The sequence below is a fragment of the Primulina tabacum genome, chromosome 5, assembly GCF_025594145.1.
Source record: "Primulina tabacum isolate GXHZ01 chromosome 5, ASM2559414v2, whole genome shotgun sequence".
In the NCBI taxonomy this organism is placed as follows: Eukaryota; Viridiplantae; Streptophyta; class Magnoliopsida; order Lamiales; family Gesneriaceae; genus Primulina; species Primulina tabacum.
Window position 1 is genome coordinate 14,690,440 of NC_134554.1, and position 19,694 is coordinate 14,710,133.

Genomic DNA, 19,694 nt, shown 5'->3' on the forward strand with positions numbered 1-19,694 from the left:
ATTATAATAGCTTGTTTAGAAGAGCTTCTAAGAAATACTTTTTGGATTTTAGTTGGTGAAAATATTTTGGTGTGCTTGTAAAAATCAGTTTTTATTTCAAATTTTATAACTTTTAACCCAAAATTAGAAACAATATTTAGATGTTTTTTATATCTTCTCTTTTTGTCAATTGTTTAAAGCTACAATTTGACATTTGAATCCTTAAAAAATTTATCATATTCCACAATTATTCTTAATTTTTATAAAAAAAAATTTGGAAATTTTATAAAATGTTAAATTTTATTTATATATGAGTTTTTGAGAGTTTCGAATGAATTTCATAAAATTCAAAATCATATTTTATTACAAGCATTTCATATTTAAAAAATCATTTTTTATAATTAAATTTTTAGATTTATTATTTTTTCACATATTTTGTGTATTTATACAAATTTTTCATTTTTTTTAATTTTATTAAATCTTATATAAATTTCAAACATTCTTGTTATAAAATAAATAAATAAATTTTGATACAAAATATTCAAAATTTAATAATAATTAAAAAATTATGTCGTTGGTGGAGTCAGTACCAAATTTAGATAATTAAAAATACTAATATTATGTATGTTAAAGATATTGTTGTAACTTTAAAAAAAAAATTGAAATCAATTTTTCTCAATACATTCAAAATTTAACTTATATTAATTTTAAGATTTTATTTTCAAACACTATCTATTTTTGTTTATCACCTACTTTCAACAAATATATAGAAAAATCACTTTAAAATAAACAAAATTCTCTCGAGCACTCCTTAAAAAAATAATTATTGTAATATCATAATCGCCAAGAGTTTGTTCGATCGGGGATGTCAAATCCTATATATTCAATTATTTGGAAACATATAGAGTACTTCAATTACATTTATTGTATTATTGCCCACTCACCTACGCACGAAGTACAGCATAATGGCATGGCACTGTTCAACGGATTTGAATCATCTGTTGTGACTGAATCTGTGATGCGTTCTTTTTACACGAGATGATCAGCTGATCATTTCAGTACGTCTGACAATTTTTCAAATTTATCTGAGGTCCATTAGATGATCAACTGTTCATGTCGTATAAAAAATGTACAGCACCATATACTGTGTTTTCAGCCACAGCAGAGGATCCAAATCCCTGTTCAACATCCCCAACTTAGAGTTCACGATGGACCAGGGTTGGATATGCCGTTATCTTCTATGGCATGCCCATCATGTCTCATCCTCCAACTCAATTTAACAAACATGTAAATCACCAAATATTAACATTAACAAAATACTATAAACTAAGTTCACATATTCAGATTACTTGAAACAAATGTTAATTAGAATTCCAATTTATGAGATAATTTACCTTATAAACCTTTGATTTAGAAAGAAAAGATCGCACCACGAGCTCCTATGATATTCCTTTAACATATTTTAAATATGTATTGTTTGTGTGGATTATCCAATATCACTTTTATTGGATCTGTAACCTGAGGACAGCAGAACACGTATAGCATGTTAGCAAATTTGAATTCGAAGCAAGAGAAAATTTTTTGTCTTTGAGACGAATTTTCCTTATACATGGTGCTAACGGAATATGACAATCGTCTTTCCAGATATAACGACTTTCAACTTGTTATAGTAACTTTATAAATCACAACTTGTAGGACCGAGCGCTTACCGCTTTACCAAAAAATATAGCTAGCAGTAATAGTGCAACTCAAATCTTTTAAACCGCACAGCAGCTCAAGAACCACGATTCGATCGCTCTACCAAACATGGACAATTATTGCATCCAACAATATACCTATTAAATTTTCAAATTAAATCGTGGAAGTTGAATACATTTCAATTATCATATTCTTAATAGTTGTTAATCACAAAGGTTATCGGTGGCCCAACATTCTGGACGGTCAATTTGGCTGGCGGGGTCTCGGTCTATTAATATTCGCACTCTTTTTTCCAAGTATGATAACGTCACAGAAGCTATTCGTCTGCTTTTTGATTACATTTTGCATTGCTCTCGGAATGCCAACCAAGTTGCCCACAAATTTGCTCCCAAAAGCTTTTTTTTTTTTTAAAAAAAAAAAGAAACAAACAATGTAAGGCCCGAGAATTTGATTACCGTAATCTGAACTGATTTGGGTGTATTTACCGTAATCTGAGATTAATCTGGGATGATTTCTTGATTAATTGAGATGATTATAAACAGAACGGATTAGACCGGAAAAATAAGGGAGAAAAGATGTAAATACATGTGCAAGGAGGTGTGCTTGCGCACATGCACGATGAGATGCGCGAGTCATGCGCGGAGTGGACAGAAGACCCCGCGCATATGCGCGGCGTGAGGACGCGCATATGCGCGAGGTGTCCAGTAACCTAGTGGAGTGCTCGGCGCATATGCGCGACATGAACGGCGCATATGCGCGAGCAGGGCAGAAAGGTTCGCGCACATGCGCGGCAGAAGGCGCGCATATGCGCGAGTAAGGGGAGGCACGAGACAGTAGGTCTCGCGCTTATGCGCGACTTATGTGCGCGCATATGCGCGAGTAGTCCAGTAGCTGGATAAGGCTTCCGGCGCATATGCACGGACTTTGAGCGCGCATATGCGCGAGTCATGCAGAACGGAAAGATGCCACTTGCCCTGATGCATGCGCGAGATATATATATATATATATATATATATATACATTCAAATGTGAATTATCAGAATTGAAAAAGGAAAGCCGAGGGAAGCTTCGGGAGAAATTCAAGTTACGAGCAATCCGTCCGTCTGTCTTCGAATCCGAGTATAGTACTGTGTTCCTATCGACGTAGGCTACAACTGGACGTAAGTTTTACTACGTTTTGATATGTTTTGAAATTATGATGTTGTCAGAATTGAATGGGATTCATATATGATGTTCTTGACATGTTAGACATCATAGAATCGAAGTCAGATTAAGAAACGGACTGATTATGAATTATTATGATTTTCGGAGTCGATTTGATTAAGATTCGATATCAGATTGGTGTTGTTAGTGAAATTATGAATTGCACCGATATTGATTATGAGTTCTGGTATTATATCTGTGGTGTTGGAATTGACGAGGTTATTGAGACTGTATTTTTATGCCGTCAAAACATCAGTAAATTGATATTGATCAGATTCGGTATTGATTGAGATGGTATTGTGATACCATATGTCGATTTGCATTGATCAGATTATGTTTTGATTTGAGTATTGATCAGAACATGTGTTGAATTGAGTTATATACTGATATTGTGTCTGTTCGGTATTGTTATTACCAGATTGAGAATGGACAGGATTGAATGCAGGACTTCGTCTTCGTCAGAACGAGAAGAGAAAGGTATAAATTAATGTTGAGTTGGGATTGCACAACTCGAGTGAGGTTTGGCTCGAGTTTCCCTAAATCACATACTTTACCTTATTGTATTGATTTGATTGATGTACTTGTTCTCTTGATTTATAGACAGCAGGTATTAGACGAGTAATCTTGTGACAGAAGTGCCCGATAGTGGTGGGATCGCCACGGGCACATTGCACGATGTCACAAGATAGTGTATTGGCGATAGTGCCAAAGTCTGTCACCGGATGTTTGGCTATCGATGTGGATAGAATTATAACTTCTTCTATTACTGATGATCGATATTATATCGATGTGGATATAATTGGAGCTTCTTCTTCTATTACTGGTGATCGGTACCGTATCGATGTGGATAGAATCATAACTTCTTCTATTACTGGTGATCGATATTATATCGATGTGGATAGAATCAGAGTTCTTTCTATTACTGGTGATCGATACTATACCGATGTGGATAGAATACGAGCTTCTTCTATTACTGGTGATCTATGATACCATATCGATGTGGATAGAATTGATATTTCTTCTATTACTGGTGATCGATACCCTATCGACGTGGATAGAACTGGAGTCTTTTCTATTACTGTTGGTCGATATGGAAATGCTAACTTCTGGAAACCGGGATCCCTAGACTAGGATTGAGTCTAGTCTTAAATGTGACGTCATGAGTCTAATTGACAGTTATATTGATTCATGTGGATTATGTTCCTGAATATGGTACATACTGATTTATGTTCCTGATGACGGTACATGTTTAGAATAGGATTTATTCTTGATATGGATTTATATTCTGATTTGAATACATGTTATACATATCTGTTATATGCTTTTATGTTGTTTTATGATTGCATGTATACATGATTTATACTGAGAATGTAATTCTCACCGAAGTTATCCGGCTGTTGTCTTGTTTGTATGTGTGCATGACAACAGGTGGGATATGATCAGGGTCAAGAAGAGAACGAGGCTGGACTAGATAGCGTGGAGATCCGGGCTTCGAAGCAACTTAGGATTCAGCACTGAGATATAGTTGAACCTAGTTGAGTTCTTGTAGATAATACAAGATTTGTATATTTATGGTTAATATGTAATTTGAATTGAATTACATTACGTTTCCGCTTTGTATTTTAAAAAAAAAATTTAGACCCTGTTTATTATAATTGTTTGAATTATTCCTAAAGACGATTAAGGAATGAATTAGCGTCCGGGTCCCACAAACAAACTCGGTCTTATCAAGTAGGGGTTGAGTATAAATTTTTGAAGTGATGTCGCCACTTGTCCGTTTATACATCGTAAGGAATATGATATTTATTTTCATATTTCAAATTCCAATTTAGTAGCCCACGGAATAACTCGACTTTTGGGGGAAAAAAATAATAGTCAAACGAGGCTGCGCACGTGAGAATCACCCTTTAATCTTGCATACAAAACTCCTCTTACTTACAGAACTTTCGTAGCTTTTGTGTCCACACACGTCAATTCAATGTAACTCCCACGGTTTCTTGAACTAATTATTTTAATCTGTTCTTAAGCTTATTGTTAAATGAATGTGGTATAAAAAAAATATATATATATATATATACCTCCATCAAATAAAAACACAAAAACTATTTGGAGGAAGATATTTTCTTTCGGGAAAAATCTGAGGATGAGATTCAGTTTATATTCAGTATAATTACAACTTTAATTGTTTAACTTGACACGACGTAGATTTGAAATCCATTTCGATTCGGATTAATCCAAATAGCGTTCATACATTCGATCATGTCCATGGATGAAGGAAATCCAGTTGGTTGCAATGCAAGACGCAACATATTTAGGGACAAAACGGGAATTTAAAAATATTTACGTGTAATTATTTTTTTAAAAAAATAATATAATAGGTCGTCTAACTATACTATTTATACTATATTATTAAGTGTGAGATCCTTTGAATAATTACCTTAGAGAACTCCAAAATATTTAATTTCATAATTATCTTTTTTACTCTACTAAAAACCTACTCAAATCACTACATATTTCACATAGAAAAAAATCTAACCAAAACTTCATTTTAAAACGAATAACTCTTCTAAACTGAAAATAATTTTGTATTAATTGTTTAATATTATTTGATCAAATTAAAAATAATAATAACACATATGACGCGAGTGATATCTTTTATTAGTATTATATTTAATTATTAGGTCTTCTCATATTATATTTATTTTTATTATTATTCGATAAACAAATATGTCCGAATCTATATAAAACGATCTGTCTAATTCTTGAGTCAATCTTCTTAGTCTTCACGCTTGATGGTAATCCAAGTACCTCTATTCTCCATTATTGTCGTCTTTATCTCCTTCCACGAAGCACCCTTTTCTTAACATTTACATTATATCATACAAATGTACATATACATACAAATAAAAAATATACGTATGTGCACACAACTTTATATATATAATCTTCCACCCCTTGCTAGTATCTGTCACGTACACAAACAACATTTTGTGACGCAGCTTCCATTAAAGTTGAAAAGATTTCCTTTAATGGATATTAGTCAAAGTGTTCCAAGAACGCTGAAGAGACAGAAGAAGAGTTTCAGAGAGAATAAAAAAGGCAAAGATTCACTAAAAGTAGTGTACATTTCTAGTCCCATGAAGGTGAAGACTAGTGCCTCTAGGTTTATGTCTCTCGTGCAAGAACTTACAGGGAAAAACTCTGATATCGCGCAATATACAGAGCTTAACGATGATAAAGTCATTCACGAGTTTCTTGAAATTGATTTGAATGATGGAGATTTAGTTACGCAAGAAGAGACGAGCGACGGGTATAAGTTTTCATCGATTTCGAATTCAAACGATACAACTATGTGTAACTCGTCTGTTTCTTTCTTCGAGAGCGTCCACGACGGGCGAACCTCTCAAATGGAAGAGCAATTTGCGGAGATCTTCGGGCCGAATTCGTTTTGCGATACTTCTCTCGTAGATGTGCTAGGAAGCTATGAGTTGTGAAAAGAGCTGTGTGTGGTATGTATATACCACTAGTTTAGTTCTCGCAATGGTCTTCTTCTGTATGTATCTTGCAGCTGCGTTTCATGTACAGAAAAGAAGTTCTATGAATTAGTACTTTCTAACATCTAGGAAAAAGGGAATTTTAATATACAAGGAAATACTTTTTCCGTATTTTGTAACGGAGAAATTCATAAAATAATTTTGATTTCAAAAAAAAAAAAAATGGCTAGCTAATTTGCTGCACACACATTTTGACTGTTGAACAAATGATCCATTCAATTGAAATTTAAAATAATTAATTGTAATGAACAAAATCTAACAATGGTATGTGTAATTATATAATGCCATAAAATTTTTGACATGAATCCTTAATTTATTTATAGACAGTAAAAAATATCTCTAAATATTTAGATCTAATAAGGGAAACAAGCCTAATTAGATATAGTAGGTTAAATTTAAAATATTATAGAAAATATAAAAGTTAAGATTGATAATAACCGTAGGTCTTTTTTGAGACGGTTTCACGAATCTTTATCTGTGAAACGAGTCAATCCTACTGATATTCACAATAAAAAGTAATACTCTTAACATAAAAAGTAATGCTTTTTCATGAATGACCCAAATAAGAGATCTGTCGAAAGTAAGTTTGGAAGAATTCGAGATGATTATTAAGGAATTGGGATTTTTATAGTAGCGAGACTAATAACTGGACTATACCGGCCCATGTAAACAAATAATAATATCATATTATATTAATTCGGGGAGGTATAGAAAATTGAACACATAAAACTAATGAACTAATTTTAAAAGATTATTCAGGAACGGTTTTATTTAAATTAATGTACTATTCAATAAAGAAAAATAAATTATCAATCAGGCAACATTTTATTTTAATTTTCACACAAAAATTTCAAAGGACGTGTCCTTTTGTCCTTTCGGAAAGGGATATCACATATTTTTTTTTAAATTGACTTTGCCTTTGAATAATAAGATAAAATAAATATACGAAGGTATGTGCCAACATGTCGCTGTCATGGTTGTTGTTTTCTAACGTAGTTTGATGGGTTAAACGTGTATCAGTGAGTTTAGTATTGGGATTGATGACTTTCTGAGAAGTTCTTATGCGTCAAGTTGTTGACGTTGCGTCGCTTGATCTGGTTGTCTAAGTGGGCCGTAAAAGAATGACACCAGATCTTAACGAATAATATCGTCTCTGCCAAATGTAAGGAAATGGTAAGACTGATCTCTAATAGATATGAGATAGCACCAGCACATAGACACACACCTTCATGGATTCATGAGCTTAACATCTCGACTCATTAATACCCAAGTAGGTTCAATCAGCGTTGCCACAAATATAAGGAAATAAAGTTGCACATTGGCTAAGAGTTATAGTTTTTGGACTAGTGGTAAGCGCTTGATCTTAACAATTGGTATCAGAGCAAAGTCATGAGTTTAAGTCTCCCGATAAGCATATTTTTATACTTATCAGGGGGAAATGTTGGGATAAGCGTACATGAGTGATAGTAGTACTGACATGATTGACCTCCTGAGAAGTTCTCATGTATCAAGCTGCTGACGTTGCACCACTTGATATGGTTGGTTAAGTGGACCGTAAAAGAGCGACATCAGATCTTAACGGGTAACACAGTTTCTGCTGGGATAGGGCCGATGGTAGGGAAATGATAAAACTGATATCTGTAATAGCAGATATACACGCACTTCCCTAGAATCATGGGCTTAACAGCCCGACCCATTAGCACTCAAGTATATGCACTATGCGCTGCCACAAGTATAAGGAAATAAAGTTGCGATTTAGCTAACAGCTATAATTTTTGGCATAGTGGTAAGCGTTTGATCTTAACATTGTCTATTTGACATAAAAGGAATTAAAATATTAGTTTTTACAGTAAAAATATTAGTTTTTACGTAATCATATTACTTTGTGAAATGTACTTATTTGACTCAACAATATTATTTTTTATGTCAAAATATTAATTTAATTACAAAAGCATCGTTTTTACGATTTTATAGTAATGGAGCAAAACTGCATGTTACGTCATACATATTAGTTTTTACTGGAAAATTACTACTTTTTTTATTACAAGTATAATTTTTCATCACAAAAGCATTACAGTCTATATAAAAGTGTTACTATGTAATATATGACATAAAAATATTAATTTTTATTTCAAATTTATTATTTTCTATATCAAAATTGTTTTTTACTGTCAGAGTATTGTTATTTTTATGTAAAAATATTACTTTGTAACATATGATTATTTGACTTATGAAGTATTAATTTTCTTGCAAATATTTTTTATGTCAAAAATATATTTTGTAATATATGTTTATTTGATTGCAGGGTATTTCTTTGTAATTTAAGTCGAAAAGATTAGTTTCTGAAGTAAATTATTATGTTTCATGTTAAAAGTATTAATTTATACTATACGCTTCTATGACTCAAAAGAACTAATTTTTAATGTAAAAATATCATTTTTCACTAAAAAAAATATCATTTATATAATTTTATAATTACTATCGTGAGACGGTTTCACAAATCAATTTTATGAGATGAATTTCCAACCCGACCATATTAATGAAAATATTAATTTCTAAGCTAAAAATATAATTGTTCACTTTAAATATGAATTAGGTTTTTCGTGAGACCATCTCACGAAAAACTCACTCTTAATTATTTTAGACATATATAATAGTGATTGGAAAAAAATTTACTAGCGTTATTTCAAATCCACTTTCAAATCAAGTTAATTCGATCAAATTAAAGCAATCAATTCGAACAAAAGTTCAAAGATTTTATAAGATAAACAACAATTAAATTTACTTTAGTATACTATAGTCAATAATCCACCCAAGCGTGTTAAATTAGACGTCCCAACCATTTGTCCATGCACTAACTTATGAAGAAAATAAAAAATTTAATGTCAGATATTTTGGAATATAACAACAATTAAATTAGCATATTATAAATATGATTTTATCCGTATATTTTTTAAAAAATCAAACACTCTATTTTAAAATTTATAAATACGAGAAAAAAATATGATGTTATTTATGAGTAAAGAGAAAAAGCTCGAAATCTCATGTCAAATTTAAAATATTATTTTCATGACAAAAACTCACGGATCGTATTTTGTGAGACATATATTTTATTTGGGTCATCCATAAAAAATATTACGTTTTATGCTAAGAGTATTATTTTTTATTATGAATATCGGTAGAATTGATCCGTCTCACAGATAAAAATTTGTGAGATCGTCTCACATATAACTAAATTTATTTTTATAGGAACTACCGGCTATCGATAAAAACCAAATGAAAAAGTCACAATCAAAATTAGGAAGAGCATCATTGTACCAACAAGAACAATGACAAACAAAAAGGAATAAATAAACAATAGTTATTAATTAAATAAAAATAATGAATAAAGAAATAAGGAAAAAGGAGAGTGTAGAAAATGGAGAAATAAAGAAAGCTAAAAAATTAAAGGCAAAAAACAGTATATGGTTCGCACCTTGTTATTCCTCTTTTCCCCAAACCACCCACCCACCTCCCCCACTTGCACCGATCGCCGAGTCCCCAATCACCGGAGACAATCTTTATTGTATGCGAAATCAAGAAAGGCAAGAGATTTCTCAACTCCACGATGCGTGGGTTTTCGTTTATATGCGTGTAGATTTTCTGCTGTGGTTTTTGGTTCTGGGTTTTCTTGGAATATTTTTACTCCTTTCCTTAGTGATCGGAATGTATTCGAGATGGATTGAGCTAAATTTAGCCTGGGATATTGAATTTCGGGTTTCTGCTGCTTTTTTTTGGCTGTGTTAATTAGAGATCAATATTATTTCTTTATTTAGGTTGTTTGAACGCTTGATTAATGCGTTCCTGGATGATTAACTAGGGATTTTTAGGTTTTGTTGTAAAATTATCTGCCCAGTTTTTGTGAATGCTAGATATTTTTTTAGAGTTTCAAATTTTGCTGTCAGCTATGTCAACACTGTGTGATGGAAGTAATCGGCTATACTTATAGCATAGGAAGACTGCTCCAATGTCTTCATCTTTTCACTTTGTTTTGATATAATTTAACGGCAGTCTCCAGTTTATGGTTTCCATTTCAAATGTCAATGTGCCAAATTAGAATAGGGTTGAGCATATATCCGAAAAATCGTGAGGACTGGATAGTAGCTTGGAAAGAAATGAAAACTACAGCTCATGCATGCGCACCTTATTGTATGCATCTGTTTGACGGATGCTTTCATCATCTGTATGGGAAGTAGGGATCTGGGGGTGTATCTGTTTATAATTCAATTGTAATGTTTGGTGGAGCCCAAAATCCCTTTTTTAAAACGTGTGTGTATAATATATGAATAACGGACAAAGGGTAAGCTTAGAAGGAGCGGGTGAATCACCACCATGGCCTCTGACTCCCTCAGTTGCAATGATAATTTGGTTCATGAAAAATTGGTAAAACTGCTTTACTAGGCTGTTATTATTATTATTTTTTGTTTCTTGGTTGCAGTATCAAACTTGGTTCTAAGAGTAGATGTTATTTCTTACATATGTACTGAAGTTTTTAAGAATGTATTTTGATAGAGAAGCTATCTATTCAAAATGTTGTTTTGGTGTGTAGATTGTTTTAAGTGCTTTTGTAGAAGCCAAAAATGCAATTTCCGATCTTCTGAAAAAATAAGAAGATCCGATTTTTACTATTGTCTAAATGTGAAAACTACTTTTTTAAAAGTACTCAAAAGAAGCCCATAATAATATTGTATTTTTGAACCGATTATTTTTTTCTTATTTTTTTGCTTTATATTCACATAGCATACTTCTGTGATGCCGATTGAATTCCTATTTGCAGCATATTGTTGAACTTCTTACCATATCTGCATACTCTTTAATTTTATGTTCTGTCACAGACTCTACGGATTGATTAGCACCTCAATGTGCATAGACATGATTATTTTATTTATTTTGTTTGAAGGAACATGGTTATTGATACCTAGAGCTGCTAATTTTACTACTTATTGAATTATAAGATTTTACTTCAGAACATGTACCTAGCATATAACAATTTCGACTGATTTTCAACTTCTTTATAATTTTTTTAGTGGAACCTGGTTTTATATTTGAAAACTTTTAGGATTAACATTATCTCACTAAGATTATAATTTTCACGGGAGGTCTTATACTGAGATGAACATAATGGACGCGCAAATTTATTGGTAGTTTAATTTATTTGTGTATAAAATGGTAATATTTAACTTTTATTTGGAGTATTTTGATAATGGTGAATGTACATGACAAATAATGCAGGAGGACTTATGCTCATGCTCTCTTTTTGGAAACTGAATCTCTGGTCAAAAAGTTATACATATGCGTGGTTAAATGTTCCTCCTTCTCCAACATCCCTAGGTCAACATGCAGAAGAATGGGAGTCTATCTAAGAATGGTTCTTTGAGACTGACAACTTCACAATCCCTTCGTTGTCTGGGGCTTTGTTCCCAAATTTCAACTGCACATCACACATCCCCAGCTGTCTTTCCAGAAAAACGCAGTAGAGGGAAGGCTGCCACAAGTGGTGATATTGGCTTCAACAATGATTATTCTAACAAAGCTAAGAGGGTGGAACACAAGATTGATATTGGGGATGAGCAATCTGACTTATTGGGATACGAAGTGTTTTCTGGGAAACTTTCATTGGACAAAAGGGGATCTAGTAAAAATTCTGAGGTGCAAGCATCAGAGAAAAAGGACATAGATGCAGTTGATGCTAAACTGACGAGCAAGGCATTGATTTGGGGTTCGGAGATGTTGCTTCTGGAAGATTTGGTTTCGGTAATCATATATCGGTTCATTGTTAATTTTCTTCAATTTATCCTAATTGAACCGATTTGGAAGTAATATCTATTTTATTTTGCAGCTATCTTACTGTGTCGGTCTTAGACATTTTACTTTGCATGCTTATCCGTTAAGAAAGGGTTCGCGTGTTGGCCTTTTTATCAAAAGTGGGAGAAATCGAAAAGACTATCGCTTTTTAGCTCCTAACTCAGAGGATGCACTTCAGTGGGTTAATGCTTTTGCAGATCAGCAGTGTTTTGTGAATTGCTTGCCTCATCCTCTGGCTTCTAAGAAGCAGAGTTCAGATCAACTTTTCAATGAATTCCCTCCTGAGTCATACATAAGATGTAAGAGTCGACCCAAAATGCTCGTCATTTTAAACCCTCGGTCTGGGCGCGGTCGTTCAAGCAAAGTATTTCATGGCCTGGTCGAACCCATATTTAAAGTAAGTTGTTTTTGGTATTTTTTTAATTAAGCAACATGATGTAGATAATGCTATTATGATCTGCATTGCATGTGGAGACTCTGAGATCTATTAACTTTTACTTGTACTTTAGATTTAATTGGATTGAAGAAGAAAGACCAGATAATGGAGTGCTTTAGCGATAAATTTTAACATTCCTTTAATTTTATTTCAAATCAGAATACTTTAAACATTAATATTAAGTGCTTTGGTAAATAAATACAAGAAAGTTGTTCCCTTTCCCTTAATTTTTTTTATAAGAAACAATATTTTATTAATAATAATTTAAGACAAAGTACATCAGTGGACTAGTGGTCCACTGTCATAAAAAAATACATGATATCAATTATCTCTTAATGATACACATACTCCCAATCTCTCATCAAATCTGAAATCGAAACATTCTTAAAATCTTTATGATTTCCAATCCACATTGCCATGTTGATCACTATTTTTTCCCATCATTTTTTTGCAGTTTCTTCTTTGTCTTCAAAAATTCTTCGATTCCTGTGATGTACTTCAATTCCGATTCTCGTAACTTGATTTGTATCAGAATTTTTTTTGCTCACACTAGGTCAAGTCATAAATGTATTATTTGTGGGCTTATTGTTAAATACCATTACGCCCCAAGAATCACTTCGTTTTGACTAAGTGAGCAAATAGTTATTCCTTGAATACTTACATTGTTCGGTTAAACTTATTTGAACAACTAGTAAGGTCTCCTGTAAGATGTTTTAGGAGTTTATAAGTTTTTTGGTTTTGTTATAATAATAAGCTGCTAAGATGTTTGGATAAATAAGATATTAAAATTTGAAGATTTGATATCAAATTATCAATGTTTGTTATTATAAGATGTTTTTATTATGATAATTACAAAAACTGACGCCATATTATGAATATAATTCAAATAATTATTTTGTATATTTTTATATATTAAAATAAAATTTTATTATTATTATTATTATCATTACTACTTATGTTATTATTATTACTATAGTTAGCATAATAGTTAATAAATATTATTGCCATTATAATCATTATAAATATTACTTTTTTTCTAAGTTCTATTACTGTTAATATTTTTAATATCCTAGCCATGAAATCTATTTTCATAATATATTTTACGATTTTAGATATCATAAAAGTCGTGGGGATGATTTAGGTATGAAAATACAAGTTAGGATAAATAATCTTTTTTTAAAACAGCTTATAAGTTGTCTATGAGCTTATTTTTCAATCTTATAAACTATTTTATACTTTTTTTACCAAACAGTTTTTGAGAGCTTATAAGCTTTCCCAAACACCATTTTACAAATTGTTGGTGTGCTAGTTTTTAATTTTTAGGGCATTCCAAGTTTGACGTTGATGTTTCCTTCGACCTTGCGTCCTACATATGCATCAAAATAAAGTGTTTTTTCAATGTAAAACTGGATTAATTCATGAAAATTATGATTCAGTAGGTTTATAATTTATACATTAAATGGTTGAAATGGTCACACTTATCAGGAGGTGGATAGGTAATTAAAGTCTTCTTACCTTGCTAATTTACAGCTTGCAGGATTTGAGTTAGAGGTTGTTAACACAACATCTGCTGGTCATGCTAAGAAACTCGCAGCCAGTGTTGATTTCAGTACATGTCCTGATGGTACTTCCATTCTACTTTATAACCAATTTCGATCCAGTTGCATTGATCTATCAGACTGCTAGGTCAATGTTTTTTTTCATTTCAGGTATTATATGCGTCGGAGGGGATGGAATTGTAAATGAGGTTTTCTCAATTCCTTTTATCTTTTCTGTTTTTCTTAGGAAGGGAATACTTTCGACAGATAAATTATATTTTCTCAGTCATCGGAATTTTTTGATTCCAAGGCTGTGCATTTTGCGTTATGATTGTTGGTGTGCAATATTTTTTATATTGACGAAGGAACAATCTGAATTTCTAGACTGGAATTCATAATCTTTATTGAGGTGGTTTTCATACTAATTTTATTAGGAGGTTTTGTGATATTCTGGCCAATTTGGTTGATCAGATTATTATTGGTATGAATGCTTGTTTTCTGACCTAGAGCATTACTATTGTACCTAAGATGGTTTCCTGCAAATTATAATGTTTGGAGGATTACTCTCCTACTGATATCATCTGTTGTCTTTACGAGTTCACAAAAAGTTGGCACTTCCAAGTTCTCAGACAGTTGTGACAAGTGGATGTGGCTGTATTCTAAATCCTTTGAAATTTCATTTCCTGTCTAGGGGTCTCTAACCTTGTTTTTCTGTGTTTCCGCTGTTGACTTTCAGCAGTTTTGTGGTTACTGTTGTCTATAGTCTTTTAAAATATTATTAACTAGGTGACTAGCAATTTCTGTGAGATAAAAAACTAGTAGATGATCAAAGCCATTATTGTTTCTTTTCTTATGATATTCTTTGACTGTTTCTTTCATGTCTTTGTTTAGTTTGAACTTTACACCTTACACTTCTGAAAGCTGTAATAATTTTTTGTTGCTCACACGAAGAAATGGATTCTGGTCTTAATAGTATTACAATTTTTGAAGAGGCTAGCTTTGTGTTTCATAATTTTTGTATGTGTTTCCTTAATGCAGGTTTTGAATGGTTTACTGAGTAGAGACAACCAAAAAGAAGGCATTTCAGTTCCTATTGGAATCATACCTGCTGGCTCTGATAATTCCTTGGTCTGGACTGTCCTAGGGGTTAGAGATCCGATATCTGCGGCAATTGCTATAGTTAAGGTACTTGTTTTTTTATTTTTTTTAAAAAATTTAAACCCTCTAAATGTTGCCCTTTATATGGTACTTATAGTGATATATGCCGAGGGCATTGATCGCTGTTGGATCTTATGGTGGCCATGATACACAATGTCCCAGCGTAGATCACATGGTGAAACACATTTGTGATTATTAATGATATTTTGATTTGTTATTGAGCTTGCTACATATATAGATTAACATTCAGGAGGACATTCAGTTTTCAGCAACAGTATCCTTTGAGGTAGTCTCATCTCTTGTTTCCTTAGGATGTCAGGGATGAAAGGTGTGTTTGACAGCTAGGCCTGAGTGCACTTCATCTTTTTACAACACAAGGTGTTTATCTTGGACCATTAATATTTTGTACCAAATACCCGGAATAGGTTATTCTATTGAACTCACTCTAATGCTGAGTCGCAAGGTACATTTTCACATGCAAGATCACACATAAAATCTACTCAGGACTAAAAGTTTGAGTGTGCAGGCCAAAAACTTTTATGATGCTAAATCTGTATCGATCTAGTCATCAAATAAGTTAATGACTTCTTGTGAACATCGATGACCTGGATTTTCCCAAAAAAAGGTTTCAGTTTTCTGATTTAGTTAATTGAACCGCATATTTAAAGTGCTGGTTTTGTACATTTTGATCATAGTTAACGAGGAGCTTGATCATCTTAGAGGGTTGTTTTGGATATTGTTGTTGGATTGAAGTTTTTTTAGGTGACTACATGATTAGGCTGAGAGTGTTTATTTAGGGGCACATGCATAGAATTTGTCCATTCCATGTCATCGAGAAAGAACTGTAGATACATGGAGAAGGAATATCGTCGTGATTTCTTATTACTCAAAAATGTATGCACAATTTGTGACCAATTCATGATTTGTGGTGTTTATTATTGGTTAATCACTCAGAATAAATGAATATAAATAAGAAACTTTTCCACAGAATACTGGATCATATGTATGTTTTTTGGCTGGTTTTAGGGAGGTCTTACCGCGACTGATGTTTTTGCTGTGGAGTGGATTCACAACGGAGAGATTCATTTTGGGATGACAGTTGCATATTTTGGTTTTATTAGCGATGGTAATCAAGTTGCACTAAGCTTGAGTTTAATTTTAATTTCAGATTTTCATTGGGATGTTGGTGACATTGTTTTCCATCCGTCTGTGCTAACTTTTTGAAGTTTGTTTCATTGAAGCCAATAGTTCTTTTACTTTCATTTGAGTGCTGAAATCTGATATGCTCAACTCTTATGCTCTGGTAATTGTTGATACATTCTTGCTAGTCAACCTGTTAATATGATGGATATTTTACTATACTAAGTCTAGCAATATTTTCTACTTCCAGAATTTGCCAAATTGCCTATGCCATCATACTGTAAACTGTAGGATCACTAAATGGAGTTGTTACTGTATCTGCGAAAAACGGTTGGTGAATCTTGTGAGAACCATCATATGCAAATGTCCAATTCCTTTTATGAATTTAGCTACTTTTATCTTTTAGAATGGTGCTACTTTCCTCGTCTATGTTGTCTTCTTTGTGGGACCTGCCAAATGCTACTGTCGTTACTTAACTAATTTTAACATTATCCTGGTACAACTGGTACTGTTTGTACTATCTAAATCACCTCGTGTTTCAGCATTCAATCACATAAATTTTTGCTCATTCGGTAGCATGCTAATATTTTTCCAGTTATGCCTTATGACACTTAATTTCATGGAAATTAATTTTTATTGTGAGATTGATTCTTGCTGCAGTGTTGGAGCTCTCTGATAAATACCAGAAACGATTTGGACCTTTACGTTATTTTGTGGCTGGTTTTCTCAAATTTTTGTGCTTGCCGAAGTACAGTTACGAGGTGGAATATCTTCCAGCACAAAGAGAATCTGGAGAGGTCAAAATTTCAGCTGATCGGGAAATTATTGACATGTCAGAGTTATACACCGATATTATGAGGAGATCAAGCAAGGAAGGCCTTCCTCGAGCCTCTAGCTTATCAAGTATTGATTCAATAATGACTCCAAGTCGAATGTCTGGAGGAGATTTAGATGCTACCTGTAGCAGCAGTGAACCATCGGAATATGTGCGTGCCATAGATCCAAAGTCAAAACGGCTATCAGTTGGAAGAAGCAATTTAGCAGCTGAACCAGAAGTTATCCATCCGCAAATGCCACATACAGGGACTCCAAACTGGCCCAGGACTAGGTCCAAGTCAAGAACGGACAAGGGATGGGCTGGATTAACTATCACAACTGATAACACTATGTCTTCTTGGGGAAATACCGTAACTAATGATCGAGAGGATATCTCATCAACAATATCCGATCCTGGTCCGATTTGGGATGCGGAGCCTCGGTGGGACACCGAGCCTAACTGGAATGTGGAAAATCCAATTGAATTCCCAAGACCATCTGAAGATTTGGTGGCTAATGAAAAGAAGGAAATGCTTCCAAAAGATGAAGAGAATTGGGTGCAATCTAAAGGCCAATTTCTAGGTGTGCTGGTGTGCAATCACTCGTGTAAAACTGTTCAAAGTTTGAGTTCTCAGGTGGTGGCCCCCAAGGCAGAGCATGATGACAACACGTTGGATTTGCTATTGGTTCGTGGAAGTGGACGATTGAGGCTGTTGAGATTCCTCTTGAATTTACAAAGGGGCAAGCACATTTCATTACCATATGTTGAATATATCAAGGTAAAGCTGTCTATCCGACCATTCCTTCCTCCAATATGCGTATTTATGTATTGAAAATAAAATATAAATAAAGAAACACAGCTTCATTTGCTAAGCTGGAGACAATTATTTACACATTACCTTATAGTTTTGGAATTGTTATTCAAAACCTTTTTGCTTGAGAAATGTTCCTTTCTTTTGAGGAATTTTTTTAAGACATCTCTTGCCCATGTAGGATAAAAAAAAATTCTATTATTATCATTAAACTAATTGCTGCTTCTAAGCTCAAGTATATATCGTATACCCACTTTTCTGATAAAAATATTCACCAAATTCAGGTAAAATCGGTGAAAGTTAAACCTGGAAAACGCACTCACAATGGCTGTGGAATTGATGGTGAACTATTCCCCGTAAATGGTCAAGCGATATGTTCATTACTTCCCGATCAATGCCGGCTTATTGGCCGCTCGCCTTGTTCTAGTAAGTAGCCATTCATCTTTCTATTTTTTCAGCCAAGGATGGTGCAGCTAGCTGCAAGTGCTCCAGGAAACTTATGATGGCGCATATATAGAGGCAGCATTTCACTGAGATAATTAATTCCCAAGTCTAGTTTGTGACCAAGTTTGTGTGTTGTAAATTTTGTCAGCATCTTTGTAGCTTCATTCTTTCTTCATATCTTCGAATGTTTTATGTGTATCATATGACTAATCCAACTTGCTCGACGGTAGAGGAGTTGGTTTTCATGAGTTGGGTCTTAGTTCGAGCCACGGAATTATTCCTTGTATCATGGCCATACATTCAGTAGTACGTCCAATTGCAATATGGCTTTGCGTGCAATGTAGTGCTCTCTGATATCTGGATTTTGTATGTCAAATTTTCAATTTGCAGAACTCTTGTCCTCTAATTTCTGATATTCTCTTGTTTCCAAATTTCATTATGTGAAGTAAACTTTGTTAATGCCTAAACACATGAGATATTGCTTCGAAGTGGAAGCCTGGTGCAAATCTAAAATTTGATTTTCGGGCTGGGGAAAATGAGTAAATCTTGGAATCAGATAACTATTCTATCACAAAATTTAGTCAAGAAAAGAGAGTGTATTTTTCCGAAGACTCAAAAACATTGTTTTCACAAGCAGTGGAAAGTGAGAAATAGGGTAATAATTCAAGTCATCTATATATCGAGGGATATTTTTTCTATATAGTTTAGCTTACCAGCAAATCTTGTTAAATCAATTTTTTTATATTTTGATGATTATTGTCGATATAATTATAAGAATAAAGACGGAGATCATATTCGAATTCAAAATTTTTTATATGAGGAGATATTTTATTTAATTGGTTTTTCATAAATAAAAAAGATGTTTGTGGTGTATTTATAATTACATTTAGAAAAAGATAAAAATTTGTGTGAGACAGTCTCACTGGTCGTATTTTGTGAGATGAATATCTTATTTAGGTCATCCATGAAAAAATATTACTTTTTATGCCAAGAGTATTACTTTTTAGTGTGAATATCTGTAGGATTGATCCGTCTCACGGATAAAAATTCGTGAAACCGTCTCATAAGAGAC

The 19,694-nt window shown here is 33.1% G+C and overlaps 2 protein-coding genes across 3 annotated transcripts in view; one reads left to right on the forward strand and one right to left on the reverse strand.

The window, feature by feature from the left end:
• LOC142546923 (protein LNK2-like) overlaps positions 1-19,694 on the reverse strand; it is a 98,932-nt gene that overhangs the window by 42,807 nt on the left and 36,431 nt on the right. The window lies entirely within an intron of this gene.
• Positions 9,845-18,984, forward strand: LOC142546920 (sphingoid long-chain bases kinase 1-like). Of its 2 annotated transcripts, none has more exons than XM_075654898.1 (9): positions 9,845-10,018; positions 11,706-12,227; positions 12,313-12,675; positions 14,245-14,338; positions 14,424-14,461; positions 15,291-15,437; positions 16,437-16,536; positions 17,211-18,145; positions 18,463-18,984. In XM_075654898.1, exons 2-9 carry the CDS (start codon positions 11,811-11,813, stop codon positions 18,610-18,612), a joined length of 2,244 nt encoding a protein of 747 aa, XP_075511013.1. In that variant the 5' UTR covers positions 9,845-10,018; positions 11,706-11,810; the 3' UTR covers positions 18,613-18,984. The 2 variants fall into 2 exon arrangements, with proteins under 2 accessions (XP_075511013.1, XP_075511014.1); XM_075654899.1 differs by lacking the exon at positions 9,845-10,018 and adding an exon at positions 10,835-10,856.

What these genes read in the sequence shown, in the direction of transcription:
- LOC142546920 (XM_075654898.1), top strand. Translation starts at nt 11,811, where the DNA reads ATGCAGAAGAATGGGAGTCTATCTAAGAATGGTTCTTTGAGACTGACA. An exon ending in TGGTCGAACCCATATTTAAA is followed by an intron (nt 12,676 to 14,244) that starts GTAAGTTGTTTT and finishes GCTAATTTACAG; the next exon opens with CTTGCAGGATTTGAGTTAGA. An exon ending in CGGCAATTGCTATAGTTAAG is followed by an intron (nt 15,438 to 16,436) that starts GTACTTGTTTTT and finishes GGCTGGTTTTAG; the next exon opens with GGAGGTCTTACCGCGACTGA.